This window comes from Bos mutus, chromosome 29, assembly GCF_027580195.1.
Source record: "Bos mutus isolate GX-2022 chromosome 29, NWIPB_WYAK_1.1, whole genome shotgun sequence".
NCBI lineage: Eukaryota > Metazoa > Chordata > Mammalia > Artiodactyla > Bovidae > Bos > Bos mutus.
The window spans coordinates 32,373,834-32,391,124 of NC_091645.1; the positions used below are offsets into that span (position 1 = coordinate 32,373,834).

Consider the following 17,291-nt stretch of genomic DNA (forward strand, 5'->3'; position numbering starts at 1 on the left):
TTAGCATAGACTGCAGTCCCTGCTTAGAGAAAACCTGTGTTTTTTTACCAGAGCAACGGGAGCACTGCTTTACGTCTAATCCACTTAGGGCTATCCCTGCGGTGGAGGGGGCCTTAGGTTCCTCTGTACCACCAGTCTCCTTAAAACACTGGCAGGTGTGTGCTCTGTCCAAGAATGAGCAGAAAGAAACTGGGCTGGCTCAGGTTTCATCCCAGTTCTGCAGGAACAAAAGCACAGGGTTTCTGTTTGTGTGCGCCACGTGTGGAGTGGTGGGAGGATGAGACAGTAGATGCTGTCCTGACCCCCAGCTTCCCATGTGTGAGTGGGCATGTGTGCACATGTCTGCACGGCATACTCCGCATGTATGCACAGCGGGGTCAGAGGGTGGCCCCTGGGGGAACGCCCTCACCTCCGTCCAGCCTTTCGAACCCAGGGTGTGCCTGACCCGAAGCAGGAAGGAGGGAAATGAAGAGGCTGAGCTGCTGCCTTTTTTTTTGAGAAGCTTTTATAAATGAGGTTTAACAAACACCAACGTGCAGGTGTGTTAGTAGCACAAGTCCGTGGCACCAGGCGCAGCCGCAGCCACACCAAGGCCATGGCGGGAGGGGCGGCCTCCAGGCTCCTGCCTCGTTTACACCTTAAAATCTCCCGAGACTCCTTTTCTGTCTGCATGTCGACAGTGACGGGCAGCGACCTTCCAGACCCACACTCACTCCCCTCTCCTCTGTCAGAACCAGGGCACGGGGCAGCGGGGTGGAGGTTTTAGGGTCCAAGAAGGCCACCCCGTCACCAGAGCTGCCCTCGGGACAGAGGGTGCCTCCCTCTCCGCCGAGAGGAGTTGAGAAGAAAGGATCCTCTCAGGTCTAGCGCTTTCAAGTCACAAACTCAGAGAAGATGCTACCCCAGGAGGATGAAGAGCTGTCTTCCGCTGCTACCAGTTCTCATGGCAGTGTCCACACCACTTAGAAAAGAAAGGTCAACACAGTCTTGAGTGTTCAATTAAAAAACCCAAAGTATAAAAAATTATGACCCTGAACGTTTAGCCCCATGATGACTATGTTCTTCTACGTGAAAACCATCCGGTGACAGATGAGCGGGAGCAACCTTCTGCGAAGCTCCTGCTCCAAAAGGCTTCATGTCAGGAGTGAATGCAGCGGCGTGTCTGAGGCTGGGAATGCCTGCTCGCAAGGAACAAAGGCCTCTGGATGGTGTTCCTGACGCCCCTCGAAACAGGCAGCGGGTCGGGTGGACAAAGACTTCATCACCGTCAGGAAACTGTCTTGAACCCAGGCTCATGCTTTGCCCACCGTCAGTCGGGCCGTCGCCTGGCTACCCTTCCTGCCATCTTTAGAGGCTGGCCTCATGACCCCGAACAACAGCCTCCTGGGAGATGAGACGGAACCCGCACTGTCTTCATGGCAGAGGGACAGCGGAGGTTGCTGTCTTGAAACAAATGTAAATGTGGTTGACAGGTTTGATTTCAAAACTGCCTTTGGCCCTGGACCATCCCATGAACTGCATAAGTAGTGTGTGTGTGTGTGTGTGTGTGTGTGTGTGTGTGTGTGTGTGTGAAAGTCACTCAGTCATGTCCAACTTTTTGTGACCCCATGGACTATACAGTCCATGGGATTTTCAGGCCAGAATACTGGAGTGGGTAGCCTTTCCCCTCCCCAGGGGATCTTCCCAACCCAGGGATTGAACCCAGGTCTCCCACACTGCAGGCAGATTCTTCACCAGCTGAGGCACAAGAGAGGCCCGCATGAGTAAGTAGAAGGAATTTAAAGGCCTGACAGCAGAGCTGCTGTGTTTACTGAGCCACGCACAGCCACAGAGCTTGGGCTCCGGGAAGCCAGGCTGGGGGACCACACGGAGGACCCACCCTTGGACCCCACCCTTCCAGCCCCCTTGACACTATCCTGGGTGGACCTACATGGCAGGTGAAGGGCACTGTCAGAGCTGTTCTGCCCAGGGCCCGTGTCGCGGCATCAGGTGGATGAGGGCATGAGGGCTGGCCTGGAGGCTCAGGAGCCAACTCCGCTCTGAACAGGCATGCGGCTGGTGCACCTGTGTCTCAGGGCCTGGGGTAGGGGTGGGGGTAGGCCCAGGGAAGGTCACCCAGGAGCCCTGCGTCTCTTGTGCACGGACACAAATAGACCATGAGGTTACTCAGCTGGAGTTTTCTCAAAGGTTTCCTAAGCCACCAGTGGTGTTTCCAATTGAACAGGAGCAGTTTGGGCTCCCTAGTTTAAGTTGAACTTAAAAAAAAAAAAAAAAAGATACAGTATTTAACGGCGTACGACAACTTATTTACAATTTAAATAGAAATTTTCAATAATCAAAATACATCTTTAGCAAAAATTTAGACTGTAAAATTTTATAAAATAAACACCCATAGAAAAGCAGAACATCATGTCAGTACCATTTCAGATTCAGCACAAGATGAAGGCTCTCCAATGCTGGGACCCTCTGTGGATGAGCAGGGTTCCCACAGCTAAGAAGATCCCTCCTTCTAACAAGCTGTTTACTGTCCTGATTTGGGCTGCTGTTATCAAATGCTGACCCAAAAAGAATCCCTCAGATGGACACCAGGACTATCTTGGCAAAGCCTGGGGATGAAGTGGCCCCGGGGCCACTGTGAAGCCCTGTCACTGCAGCCAAGGCTCGGGTCATGACCCTGGCTGCCAGCCCTGGATGCTCATGCTGGCGTGGCCCCACCACGGGACAGGTCACCATGCCTCCTGAGCCCAGGCTGCCCACCTCGAGGCTGGCAGACCCCATGGGGTTGGCTCCGCGAACCCGGCCACTTCCTCGCCTTGTGGTGACTTGCCCATTTCCAGGAAAACTCTTTTATTCGTGTAGCTTGTTAAAAAGTAAGAAAGGAGTAGCGGTCAACTTTGGCCAAAACAAAAGCTTTTGTGCATGTGTCTAGCCCCATCTGGCGCCCCTTGCGGGGCTGCTCCTGGCAGGGTCCCCCGTGGAGGTGTCTGTGTGTGCACACTGCCGTGCCACCATCTAGATCACGAACGAGGACTTGTGTCTGAAGTCACCCTGAAAGGCCAACATAGCAGGTTAGAGGGTGGCCAGCAGGTAGGAAAGGAGCCTGACACCACTTCCCTCGATGTGCTTTTAGATGGGAATGGCCACAAGGCCTGCGGACCGAATGCCCCATGAGCACACCGCCGGGGGCATGCTGAGGGGCTCGTGTGCTGGACATAACTCAAATCTCTCTCCTGGGGACCCGCCTGGTTTTCGGGGGGATGCCATCTTCCCTGTGGAGACACCGTCTCCAGGCTCCCTTACCTCCTCATCTGTCCTGATGTAGTTAACTCCATCTGGCTTCCCTGGGTTCTTGTAGCTGAAACAGAGCAGAGGAGCTGGGTGACGCCTGACAGGCCATAGCAATGCTCAGGGCACGCTGTTCACGCAGGACAGGCTCACCTTTCCCCGCTCCGGTCATGGCTGATGAAGTAGCCACGTCTATAGGCACAGCAGATGCCCCCTGTGATGAGGGCCAGGACGGTCAGCACGACTAGGACCCCCCCAATGATGCCGCCGATGTTGAGGTCATCTGGAGAAAGCGAGGGGTGAGAAGATGCTGTCCCCCCACCAATACCACCCCCAGCCTGGAGCAGCTCTGCCCACAGGCTGTGACACCACCTGCTGCACCACAGCCGCCACAGCCACGGAGCATGGCCTGCGCCCTGGGGAGTAACAAGCCTCTGGGGCACATCCTAGGGCTTTCTTACTGAGAAACGGTTCCCCTACAGATCAGAACTAGGAGCCAGAGTCCTAAGGAAGAAAAACCCCTAAATTTCGAGGGCTTTTCTTTGCTGATTATTTAGCTTCAAGTGGTCGTTAAAAGGGCAAATAGGAGCTAAGAACGTGGCCTTGCAGCCACCAGCCGTCCCTCAAGGAGACCCTCAGCTGCACTCTCGAGCTTCAGTGTGGGGCCTGAGGCTGCACCCTTTGTGCAGATAAAAGCACAGTGGAAACCACACAGGGGTGTATCGACCAACGCTGTCCAGGCTGGGAGCTGCTGCAGTTCTCCCTTGTCTGGTAGAGGGTTCTTGAATGTGAACACATGGTTAAAGATGCATTTGAATTCTGATTTCATAACGTCAGTTTCCAAGCTCCGTCTCTCGGGTCAGGAACTCTGGGGCACAGCCCAGGAATCTTCTTCCTGCCCAAGAGCAGCTCCCCAAATCTGGCAGCAGCTGGGGAGTCCCCTGGGGACCGGTTCCACGGGGTCCCTGTGGGGACCTGGGGTGGGCCCTGGACCCTGCCCACCTCCACTGAGCTCCGACAGCCCAGAGGAAGAATCACCCCAACAGCATAAATTACTGGGGTGAGCCCTAGTTTCCGCTTACTGCAAAAAAGTTAGACTGGGTAAATTCCTAGAGACCTTACACAACCTTACGTTTCCATGATTCTATCAGTTACCAAAGAAATGGAGTTCAGGATACTTCAGTGAAAGCTGTGGGTTGAGCAGAGAACCCGTGGGTCAGTCCTTCAGAGGGTCCTCCCACCAGACCCGGCAGATTCCAGGGAGCCCGTGCGCACTGCAGAGAGCAGCTGGCACTGAGCTGAGGGCACCAGCGAGCGTGACCGGCCCGCCAGCCCCCGGGTCGAGGCTCAGCAGACACTCACACACTTCCATGTCCTGCTCCTCGCAGCGCGACGAGCCCGCGTCATTGGATGCGATGCAGTAGTACTGGCCTGAGTCCTCCTTGTGGACGGCGCTGAACACCTGCCAGGCGTCGGGAGTGAAGGGAGACCCAGTGCTGTCCCACCTCCCCACCAGGGGCTGTCCCCAAACACAACAATGTGGCTCAGTCTTGCCCACGACACCATGAGCAGCCGGAACACACCAACAATGTTGCAATGTCATTGTGTGGCCAGTGAGCAAGGCCCACTGCCTCCCGACTCTGCTCCAGATGGCGCTGGGCAGGCTGCCCTGCACTCCCCTTGGCCACTGTCCCCTCAGCTCTGCCTGCCCTCCTGCACCCACTTACAGGCTTTCCTGTCTATAAAGGGCGGGGTCGGGGGGAAGTGGTGGTTCCTGATATTAGGGTCTGTAGCTCTGGTCTCCTGTCTGCTCACAGGTGCTCTGCCCACAGCACAGACGCCCATACCGCACCTCTTCCCGGAGCTCTTACCAGAGTGCCCGTCTCAGGGTTTAAGACGAAAGAGGAGTTTCGAAAGCGGGGGTTGGCCCTGGAGTCTGTGGGCAGTGGCACGTCATTGCGGTACCAGCTGTAGTGCGGCCGCGGGAAGCCCTCGCCCTCCTGGCAGGACAGGGTGGCCGCCTTGCCCACAGGCACGGCCCTTGGCACCCTGCACACCGGGGCCACCGGCTTCACTGTGGGAGGAGAGTGGGCGGGGGTGAGAACCAGCAGCAAGGCCTGCTTTTACCCGAGCCCACTGAGAAAGCTGCTCCACAGTGGGAATCCCAGCCCCCGTGAAGACCCCCAGCCTTTCCAGTGCCTCCGGCTTGTGAGGGGCGAGGCAGAAGCTCCACTTCCCTCCGCAACCCCGACCTGTAGCTCTCAAAAGCCCTCCCTGCCTAGCCCCTGTGGGTCCTGCCACACCCACAGGGACGTGACTCTGGAAGAAAAGGAAGCTGGTCTTTTCCACCAGCAGACGCCGAGCCGAGGGCAAGGGGCCTCTGCCCCGCGTGCACCCCCACCTTGCACGGTCAACTCGATGACGATCTCGTCGATCTCCTTGCGGTCATTCCGAGCAACCACCTCGCAGCGGTAAAGGGCCGAGTCTTTCCTCGTCACGTTCCAGATCTTCAGAGACGTCTTCCCCAGCAGCTCTGCACGGTCGGTCAGGTCTCCTGTGAGAGGAGAGGCACTGAGGGAGTCCCTGCAGATGCCTGGCTCCCCCTAAGGCTTTCCCGTTAAAGGAGAAAACTAGTCACCCGGCACCAAAAGACAAGGAGCATTCCACAGACAGTGCTGCGACCACAGGATCCCCCGTGCAAGAGCGACCTGGACCCCGACCTCGCAGCCCACACCATACACAACACACCTTACTGCACGAGCTACACTCAAACCCTTAGGAAGAAAGAGATGTGAACCACATGACCTTGGACTAGACAGTGATCTCTCAGATATGACGCCAAAAGCACAAGCCCTGCACAACCTCTAACACACACAGTTATATTGTTCCAAATTGGGAAAGGAGTACGTCAAGGCTGTATATCGTCACCCTGCTTATTTAACCTATATGCAGAGTACGTCATGAAGCTCCCTATGCTTCCATGTCTTTGGGCCCCGCGTGCTCCTGGCCCAGCATCTCCTGCAAAGAGTCAGACACAACTCTGCACCCCTGCCTTGCTCTCCTGCGAGGTGTTATCGGCATCCAGGTATATGCAGTGGTCACTGCTGTCCCGCTGCTGCTGAAGTCACTGAACTTGTAAGTCATGGCTCACGAGAGGGAGGTGGCCTCAGAGAACGTTCACTAGATACCTCAAAGAGATGGCTGCATGGAAACTAAAGTCCTCCTGAGGAGGTGATATTTACTGAAGCAGAGAGGCAGCTACAGGGAGGCTCCACCCCTATCCTCACCACTTCTGCAGGCTCGAATTCGCCATAGGAAAACAGACAGAAAACCAATTCCGGCTCCAGATGTAGGTCCACGCAGAGCCAAGTCTTGGCCGCAAGTGCACACCAGGGCCTTCTGTACAAAGAGGACCACAGGATCATACCCTGAATCTTGTTGTCGAAAAACACATAGGTGGTTTGTTCATCTTGGATCTTCTTCCATTCAATCCTGGGGTCATTTGTCTGTGAATCCGTAATGATACAAGATAGTTCCACACCTAATGAGAAAGGGGTTAGAAAAAAGGGAGAGAAAACTCTCTGTGATTGTGGAACAATTTCAGGTTCACTTGTATACCCAGACCCTACGAGCTATGTCTATTTAGGTCTGTCGTGTAGATTAAAAATCCAGCTAGTGCCAGACTCTGAGAAAATTTAATTTTAGCCAGAAAAACAATGAAGATGATTAGCAAAGAGAGTGCACGTCCCCCTCATCCTGTGCTTCTACGTCAGAATGCTCTTGGCCATGTAAATGCAGACGCGCCAGGGACCAGGTGGTGGCCAGCAGGGAGCCTGCTGAGTTGCCAAGAGCCGCCGAGGCCATGCTGCGCTGACACGCGTGCACACCGGGGGTGCCGACGGGCCTCTTGGGCACGCACGTCCGTGTGCCTGTCCTGTGTCGGCCGCCAGACCACCGAGTAATGCCCCTTTGCCTCAAGCCTCCGTTGTACTTACTTTCAAATTCCTGAACCACTGGGGTTCGGTTGCTGGATTTGAGATTCACAGCCCCGATCAAGCAGCCTGAGAGGAGAAAGAAAAGCCAAGTCAGAGACGATGCGGCTCTGAAACGGCAGAGAGCCTGCATCTGAGGCCAGATTTTCCTTCATGGAGGCTGCAGTCACTAGCCACAGGGGACAGAAGACATCCTATTCCACAATCTAGTCTTTTAAGAAACGGCAGGGTGACAGCTTTCTCTCGGTCTGACCTTCACCAGAAGGAACCCGGAGAAAAGAGGAGAGTTTCCAGAGTGCGCTCTCTTCCTTCGCCCCAGAATAAAGACGCTAGAGCTCTCAGGACCTTCCTTCTAAGTATGTATTTGTGAGGGACTGCAAGAGAAGAGCTACACATCGACAGACTGGACAACCCAGAGGAAACGGACAAATTCTTAAATCCGTACAACTTTCTAAGACTGAATCATGAAGAAAGAAAATCCAAATAGACCCATCACTAGTAAGGAGATTGAAACTGTAACCAAAACCTCCCCTAACACAAAAGTCCGGGACCAGACAGCTTCCTTGGTAAATCCTAACAAACATTCAGTGATTTGATACCTGTCTTTCTCAAACTACGCCAAAATGGAAGAGGAGGGAAGGCTTCCTAACTGATTTGTCAAGGCCAATATCACCCCGATACCAAAACCAGACAAAGGTGACACACAAAAAGAATATTACAGGCCGGTATCTCTGAGGAACATAGATGCAAAAAACCTCAGCAAAGTATGAGCAAACGGAATATAACAATACACTGAAGAGATCATATGCCACGAACAAGTGGGATTTATCCAGGAATGCTTCAGGAATCCAAAAATGGTTCTACTCAACGTTAGATATGACTGAGCAATTTCTCCACTCCTGGATATTTATCAGAAGAAAACAAAACATTAACTATAAAAGATATATGCACACCAATGTTCACTGCAGCATTATTTACAGTAGCGAAGATACGGAAACAAACTAGGTGGCCATCAGTGGAAAAACAGATAAAAGGTGTGTGTGGCGGGGTGGGGGTGGGGGGCAATGTGAATGTATAAATCCGGGTGGGATGGAATATTACACCGCTATACAAAGGATGAAATCTTGCCATTTGCAACAACATGGATGAAACTTGAGTTGTTATTCCAAGTGAAACGTCAGATGGAGAAAGATAAGTACCGTGTGATTTCAGTCACCGTGAAATAGGAAAGCAAGCAAAGGAAATGAGAAAATAAATGAACAAACCAAAGGATGATAGGTCAAGAAGAGAGAGTAACGGTTACAGAGCGGGTGGGGACGGGTGTAGGGGTGAGCAGTACAGTGACAGATGGAAACTAAACTTTTGGTGGTGAGCAGCTGTAGTGGAAACAGAAGTATAATGTTGTACACATGAAGTTTATATAATGTTATAAATCAATGTTATCACAATAAAAAAAATTTTTTTTTAAATTTTATCTTGCTTGGAGTCACTGTTAATCTTTCTATCATCTCCCAGATCCACATAGGCCTTCCTGCCATTCCTCCCTCTGGCCTGGCACTTCCCAGTAGGATGGCATGGACATTCTGGGTACAGTTACCAGCCACGCAAGGGTTCACTTCGCTGGATTTGCTGTTTATCTAACCTGTGGTTCCCAACATTAAAGGCTTTCTCCAGTCTTGAATAAAATAAGAAAAATAACAACATGGTGATTTTCATGAAGTTTAGTTGAGTGAAGCTAATGGATGAAATCAAAATATGCTATTTGCATGGTGATCCCTTTCAAAACTAGCTCCTGACTCTCCATGAGTTTAAACAATGTTGTAATTGGTTATCATGGTCTCAAAATGTTTTAGCCAATTTTCTTGGGTGAAAAGATTAAGTAGGTACACTGACCACCTATGAAGAGTCCTTCGGCTGCTTGGCCTCTAGGAAAATCTGCCATCCCCAGAGACGGCCTTCCTGGGCCTCAGCTGACAACACAGGTAAGAATACGTGAAGACCTGTGCTCTGAGCTCCAGGTCACAACCATCCATTCAACAAGCCAGAGAGATGGTGGGGTGGGTACGGAGGTGTTTCACTGCACGAGTCACCGCTTGGACACCCTCCTTTGCCCCTTGGCTGGGGTGCCAGCTCAGCAGATGCAGAGTAGGAGCCAGAGGGCCAGGTCAGTGTCTAGTCCCAGTGTCATCTGGTTAGGAGACTGAGCTCTGGAAGGATAAGGACCCCACCCCTCTAGACAGTGGTCTGCAAGGGAAAACGGGTGCTCTTCCTAAGAGACTGTGGTGGGTGGCGGCGAGGCTGCCAGATGGAGAACGCATGTCAGGGTCAGCAGGGGGAGGAGTGAGGCCTGGACACGCACCAGCAGCCAGCGTGGGGTTGGGGCTGCTTGTGGCTCGACCATTCTCCTGCTGAGAAGGAGAACTGAAGCGCTGGGGTTTTTCTCATAATAGGATTGACGCCCAGCCTGCTGAGGAAAGAGCCAAGCAGGAGGGGTGGGAAGGCCAGAGTGCTGCTGGGGTTTCACCCTGTGGGTTGGCTCCAGCATCTCCTGAAAGCACTGCCCCCTCCCAGGTTCTGTCAGGGGCGGGGTGACCATGCACCCAGCTGGTTCACATCTATGAGCAAAGAACCAAAACCAGAAGCCAGGAGTTTCAATGCACAGTCCCTACTTCACTGCTCAAACAGTCCCTTATTTATACAGAGAGCAGCAACAGCAGGTGAGAAGAGGATCTGGGGCTGAAGGAAGCCTGATTCAGACCCTGAAGTCCCGCTCACATTACTCTGTTCTGCAGGACCTTCCTTAGCCGAGAGGCCAGGGAAACAGCCTTGAGGAAGCCTCTGGAAGGCATGGCAATGGTGTCTTGTCTCCAGCAGCTCCCTCCTCCTTCCAGGAAGCCAGGACACTGAATCTGGGGAGCAGAGGAGCGGGCAGGCAGGGAGGAGGCCTCGCTGGGTCCTGCAGCCTCCTGTCCCCGTCCCCCACCACCCAGACGCCTGCGTTGCTCTCCTGGTCTGGAACAATGCCACAACTCTGAGTAGCAAGTACATATTTCTACTTTGTTTTGCGAGACCCCCAGGCCTGGGGGTCTGACGCCAGGCAGGCTGTGGGGAGATTACTTTGGGGCCCCATTTAAAAGCCCACGTCCCACTCCACCTCCTTGGCCCTAGAGGACATACCCCGAATTCTAACTCAGCAGGCTGGGAAGGGCCCGGGTCTGTGTCTCTCCAAGCCCCTCATGTCAAACCAGGGTCACCCCAAGTGCAGAGCCCGGTCCCCAGAAGCACAGGCCTGTTGCTGGGTATGAGGACTCGGCTTGCCCCCACTTTGCTTTCTCAAGAATCACTGGCTACCAAGTGCTTCTGGATCCCCAGGCCGAAGGAACTGATAACAATAAAAAACAGTCATAGAAAAGTAGACTGTGAGCTGGAACAGCTGCTGAGGTAAGGCCATCTCGGCCGCAGGCAGCCAACTCCGCAGAGGGTACCCTGCTCTGGTCACTTACCCCAGAGCCCACACTGGTGCCTATGTCCTGAGGCAGTCTGAAACAGAGGGAAAATGAAACCCCAAAGGCACCACTCAACCCACATCCATACACATCAGATGGCGAAGTGCAAACTGCCCATCTTCTCCTCCCGTGGAAACAAAACCAATCTGAATAGCAAGACAGGCCTGCTGGCTCCTGGGCCAGGCCAGGCGGAGGCCTTCCTTTTGCCTTCTGAGTGCCTGCAACCATCTTAACTGCAGAGACAGCTCTCAATGAAAAATCACACTGATCTGGGTTTACATTCATTACTGTAAACTGAGAGGGGAAAGCGACTCTGTTAGAAAATGTTTCCACTAAAGCCGGATGCTTGGCTCACTCGGGACTCGCCTGCCTGCGTGTGTCTGTAAAGAGTTATATTTAGCTGCTGACATTCCGTCCAGTCCAGTGAGCGGGCCCGGGGCCGCGCGGGCGCACAGAGGCTCCACCGCGAGCCGCCTCGCAGGTCCCAGGACTCCGGGCTAAATATAAACAGCAGTGCAGGCCCTCCAGTGAGAAGGCTGCACATCCGCCCTTCGAGACCACGCCTGCGTGCCTGGTGAGCAGGGCCTGTCCCTGGAAGAAGGCCTCCCATCACAGTACGTTTTCAACATTGCTTCGGTTCCTTAAGCAAGTTTTACGGAATTTAAGAGCAGGGGGAGAAGGTCCATGTCAGTGATATTTTCCAGACACATTGTAGAGGGTTCTGATGAGAACACAGGCAGCTGAAGCTCTGGTTAAAGCTGGCCTGTTGTTACTCTGGCTCAACTAAATGGTTATTCAAAGAGACCCTTACAAATCAAGTATGAAGAGAACCAACCAAGCATCATGTGGTTCCAAGTAAATCTGACTGCGATGGTCCAAGTGTTAACTTGAGAGTGTTTGTGTTGTGTGTGTGTGCTAAGTTGCTTCAGTTGTGTCTGACTCTTTGCGACCCTATGAACTACAGCCCCCGAGGTTCCTCTGTCCATGGGATGCTCCAGGCAAGAATACTGAGGTGGGTTGCCATTCCCTTCTCCAGGGGATCTTCCCGACCCAGGGATAGAACCTGTATTCCTTAAGTCTCCTGCACTGGGAGGCGGGTTCTTTACCAATAGTGCCACCTGTGATTAGTATTAAATTGTGGACTTTAACTGCACTGTCCTCTTTAATGTGTGTGTGTGGGGTGGGGTGTGGGCAGCACTCATCCAATCAGTCAGGAGGCACCAACAAATCAAAAATGCCAGTCTCCCAGGCAGGAGGGCACTCTCAGCCCTCCTGGTCTCCAGCCTGCAGGCCTTCCCTGCAGAGTTTCAAGTCACCAGCCTCCATAATCACACAAGCCAGTTCTTAACAGTAAATCTCTGTGTGTGTATAGAACATACATACGTAAAGGAAATGCATTCTGTTCTAGCCACACACACACACACACACACACACCCTGTTTGCTGCATTTCTCTGGGGGACCCTGACTTACACCCTGGACACAGAGCATCTTGTCTTGAATCCCAGATTTATTGGGCACAGCACGTGTACCCCCATGACTCTAGACAGAGCCTCAGCACTATCACATCCTGCTCCAGGGCTCCGCTAAGCAGCAAGACGTCAGCGAGGCCCTGCTGACACCAATTCAGATTGCTATTTCCTTTAACTCATCTCCAGGCCAAAGCCATAGAAGATTCCTGACCACAGCTCCCACTAACCAGGCCAGGGCACAGCAGATGAAAAGTCTATCAAGTGGTACCTGGACAGTGTCTGAAGAGCTAATGCCCTGGAGGGAGCCCTCCCCTCACCCTCCCTTCTCAGGCAGAGGGGTTCACACAGTCCAGGGAACCCTTCCAGGGTCACAGTGGGAGGAGTCCCATCACTAAAGGAAGCTGAGGGGGGCAACCTGGCGAGGGGGAGGAGGAATGGCTGGGTCCTATATGTCCCTCAGCATCAAACCACCCGGTAAACCAGAGCCTGGGGGGTCAGCCTAGAAGGGCAGAGGAAGGAGGGCACAGCCAGGGTGGGGGTGGAGGTGCTGGGGTGGGGAGGAGGGGTCTGTGCACACTGGTTTTAATGCCACTGGACTTGAGGTGGAAGAATACATTCTATTTCTTCTCTAACACCAGTGTATGAAAACCATTTCCTACTGATGGCGTCTGAGTCATACACAGAATAAACAAATTATTATGAAGCAATTTAATTTGCTTTTTCTTATCTTAACAAAGAGTGAAACTTTCAATCTACTTATATTTTAAGTTCAGACCAGATTATACATTCAATAAATACAGCCAATGCAAAAAAATATATATTTTTTTAATTTTACATTAAAGCTAGTTGTAAGGAGACAGAAACAGGGCAGTATGAGAGAAAAATCTAGAGTTTAGAGACAGAGGCACAGTCAGGACAAAATACATAAAGTTTACTATATAAATGCACATAAAAATAGACATAGAAAAAGGGAGAAAGTGCAAAACTGTAAAAAAAAAAAAAAGTAGATAGAAGAGGAAATGGAATACAGATCAATGGTCGGCACGAGAGACTGCTGAAACATCTGCAGGGGTGGCCTCGGTCTGATTTTTTTAACTGGTCTTCACCTGCTCCACTAGGAACAGGAAAATCAGACATGCCTGTCTAGAGAGGAAATTCTTCCCTGGGAAGCCACATCAAAGACACTATCATTCTGGGACAAAAATCGAGTAAAGCCATGGTCCTCTTCACTTGTTTTGCTAACAATTTCAGTCTAACAAAACAAGGACTCCAGCCCTGGCTGACCTGCAGAGTATTTCATGTCAAAAGCTGCTCTGAAGGAACGACTTTAGCATTACGTGTTTTATTTTAGTAAAAAAACAAAAAATACACTATAAGGACCCATTAAATCATTTATTCTAATAAATAACTTCAATTTTAAAAAAGAGGTGAGGGGCTGCCTGATAGACATAACAGGGTGTGGTGCTGTGATGGCGCATCTGTGGCCAAGCGTTCACCAAACCCTTCAGAACCGTATACCACAAAGAATGAACTTTGTATTTCATGAACACTGAAAAGTACAGGGACTTCCCTGGTTGCTCCAGTGGTTAAGAATCCACCTTGCGATGCCTGGGGCACGGGTTTGACCATGAGATCCCATGTGCCACAGAACTAGGCCCATGCATTGCAAATGGAGAGTCCACGCGCTGCAATCAAAGAGCTGCGTGACACAGTGAAGACCTGGCGTGCCGCAGCTCAGACCCGATGCAGGCAAACATATACACACACACATACATATACATATCATACAAGATGTCCTGGGAACCAGGATGGGATGCAGACTGACAAATGAAACTAACTGTATTACGAGTGAAATAACCTCACTTAAGGGGGAGGGGAAGAAAGGAATTGACAGAAATAACTTTGGAAAATATGTTCTGAATGGATATAACAAGGCTACTAAGACAAGAACGTTGCACAAACACTGCACTCTAGTTGATAAAGTTACGTCTTACAGCAGTACAGGTGAGCAACTCTGAAAATACTTTACACATATAACTGGGTTAAACAAATAAAAACTATAAGGGCCACCATCAATAATGAGAGACAAATTCTTCACTGTCAGAAAAAAAAAGAAGTTATGAATATGCAAGGGGGAAGCCAGAAATAGCTCTGTAGCGCTAGATCAGTCAGAGGCACTAATACAAACTAATGTTTATTTCATGTACACAAGTACAGAAATAAATACAAACGTGTGTGCATACACGGGTCACTAAAAACACACACACTTCCTAGCCCCGTCCTCCAAGAGCCTAGAAGTCCTGACACCTCCATAACAAAGAACACACTCAGTACTCAGATCCTGATTTCTAAATACCATTCCCCGGTGAAGGGAACTAGAATTCCTTGGAGAAATAGCTAATTCTGAGGCTGGGGTGGGGAAAATATTACAAGATAAGCCTGGAACATCTTGTAGTGCCAGAAAGTGAGGAAGTGTTAAAACAAACAAACAAAAACATCAAAGGACCAGAAGCCAAACTGAAAGAGCTTCCAAAGACTAAAGCTGGAAGATCTGAGCACAAAAAATAAATGACAGACTGTGTTACAACACAAAGAATAAAATAAATATCCATGAGTCCATATGATATGCATATGCTAATGAATATGCAAATGGATGGGACAGAAAGAACTTTCTTTATGGAAGAATCCCAATTAATAATGTAGAATGAATGAGGGAAACAGAAAACCATCTTTAGAATAACAGAGTAATAGCTGCTTCTGGCAAGATCCATTGATGGTTGCCAAAATTAGTGGGAAAACTTTAAGGAGAAACAGAACATTTGGACAGTTTCAGAATATCTGATCCCCCAAATATTTAATAGCTATTGTGGTGGTTTTACATATGAACACAGATTATTTGATATTCTGCCCTGTAGGAGGTGAAGTTTAACACCCCTCTCCTTGAGGTAGGCTGGCTGAACCTCAAACAGTGTTAAGGAGAAATAGTAACTTCACAGGGTAGAAACCAGAAGCCACCACCTAAACCCAGAGATTCAGGCAGCATTATCAATGACACATCATGGTGATATTATAAGAAGGGTGCTGTACCTCTGTGGCAGTCACTCAGCCACCCCCTTAAAATCTATGACACAAGTCTAATCATTAGGAGACATCAGAAAAACTCTGAGGAACATTCTACAAAATATCCAACTGCTACTCTTTTCTTTTTTTAATTTTAAAAAGTGATTACAGGTTTTTCTATTACATCCTAGTTTAGGGCTTCCCTGATAGCTCAGCTGGTAAAGAACCTGCCAGCAGTGCAGGAGACTCCGGTTTGATTCCTGGGTCAGGAAGATCCGCTGGAGAAGGAATAGGCTACCCACTCCAGTATTCTTGGGCTCCCCTTGTGGCTCAGCTGGTAAAGATCTGCCTGCAACGCGGGAGACATGGGTTCGAGTCCTGGGTTGGGAAGATCCCCTGGAGAAGGGAAAGGCTACCCACTTCAGTATTCTGGCCTGGAGAATTCCATGGACTGTATAATCCATGGGGTGCAAAGAGTTGGACACAACTGAATGACTTTCACTTTTGTTGATACAGAGTTCTATTATTTTTCTGTTGACCAATCATGATACAATGGTATTAAGTGAGTAATAGTTATATAATCACAATAAGTAAAAGATGTTTATCAGTTTTCACAATCAATAGCCAGATAAAAAATAAAAGATAATTACAATTGCAAGCCGTAATGGGAATATGACTAACTTAACAATACAAAATAATTACATACAATTGAGGGAGGGGGCTCAAGCAGAGTGATGTGGTAAGTGGAAGTGTATAAATGCACATGTTTTCATCTACCCAGCCAGTCTATGTCTTTTGGTTGGTGCATTTAATCTATTTACATTTAAGGTAATAATCGATATGTATGATCCCATTACCGTTTTCTTATTTGTTTGGGGTTTATTTTCTGTAGGTCTTTTCCTTCTCTTGTGTTTCCTGCTTAGAGAAGTTACTTTAGCATTTGTTGTAAAGTTGGTTTGGTGGTGGATTCTCTTAACTTTTGCTTGTCTGGAAAGCTTTTGATTGCTCCATCAAATCTGAAGGAGAGTCTTGCTGGGTAGAGTATTCTTGGTTGAAGGTTCTCCCCTTTCATCACTTTAAATCTCGCCTTCCCTTCTGGCTTGTAGAGTTTCTGTTGAGAAATCAGCTAATAGCCTGATAGGAGTTCCCTTGTATGTTATTTGTCATTTTTTCCTTGTTGCTTTTTAAATATTTTATCTTTTTAAATTTTTGTCAGTTTGACTACCATGTGTCTCAGTGCGTTCCTCCTTGGGTTTATCCTTCTTGGGACTCTTGGTGCTTCCTAGACTTAGTTGACTATTTCCTTTCCCATGTTTGAAAAATTTTCAGCGACTCTCTCTTCAAATATTTTCTCAGGTCCATTCTCTCTACTCCTTCTGGGACCCTTATAATGTGAATGTTGGTACATTTAATGTTGTGCCAGAGGTCTCTTAGGCTGTTTTTATTTCTTTTCATTCTTTTTTCTACATTCTGTTCTGTGACAGCGACTTACATCATTCTGTCCTCCAGGTCATTTATCTGTTCTTCTGCCTCAGTTATTCCACTATTGATTCCTTCTAGTGTATTATTCATCTCAGTTTGTTCTTTAGTTCTTCTAGGTCTTTGGTAAACATTTCTTGCATCTTCTCAATCTTTGCCTCCATTCTTTTCCTGAGATCCTGAATCATCTTCACTGTCATTATTCTGAATTCTTTTTCTGGAAGGTTGCCTATCTCCACTTCATTTAGTTGTTTTTCTGGGGCTGTATCTTGTTCCTTCATCTGGGACATACCTTTCTGCTTTTTCACTGTGATTAACTTTCTGTAATATGGTTGTTGTTTTAGCTGCTGTGAGATGGTGCTTCTTCTGTCTGCCCTCTGATGGATGAGGCTAAGAGGCTTGTGTAAGCTTCTTGATGGGAGGGACTGGCATGGGAAAAACTGGGTCTTGCTCTGGTGGGCAGGGCCTTGCTCAATAAAGCTTTAATCCAATTATCTGC

At 49.7% G+C, this 17,291-nt stretch overlaps 1 protein-coding gene across 2 annotated transcripts in view; it reads right to left on the reverse strand.

The window, feature by feature from the left end:
- Positions 1–1,541: 1,541 nt before the first annotated feature.
- The window catches only part of JAM3 (junctional adhesion molecule 3), a 29,775-nt gene continuing 14,025 nt past the window's right edge, over positions 1,542–17,291 (reverse strand). The window contains exons 2-9 of one of the 2 annotated variants that reach the window (XM_070365041.1): positions 7,281–7,346; positions 6,713–6,826; positions 5,687–5,839; positions 5,157–5,359; positions 4,648–4,747; positions 3,439–3,568; positions 3,301–3,355; positions 1,542–2,255 (exon numbers count right to left, since the gene is read on the reverse strand). In XM_070365041.1, coding sequence (XP_070221142.1) covers positions 2,241–2,255; positions 3,301–3,355; positions 3,439–3,568; positions 4,648–4,747; positions 5,157–5,359; positions 5,687–5,839; positions 6,713–6,826; positions 7,281–7,346 — 836 coding nt within the window. In that variant the 3' untranslated portion in view covers positions 1,542–2,240. Of the gene's footprint in view, positions 3,049–3,300; positions 3,356–3,438; positions 3,569–4,647; positions 4,748–5,156; positions 5,360–5,686; positions 5,840–6,712; positions 6,827–7,280; positions 7,347–17,291 lie in introns of both variants that reach the window. The other variant, XM_070365040.1, reaches the window with a different exon arrangement.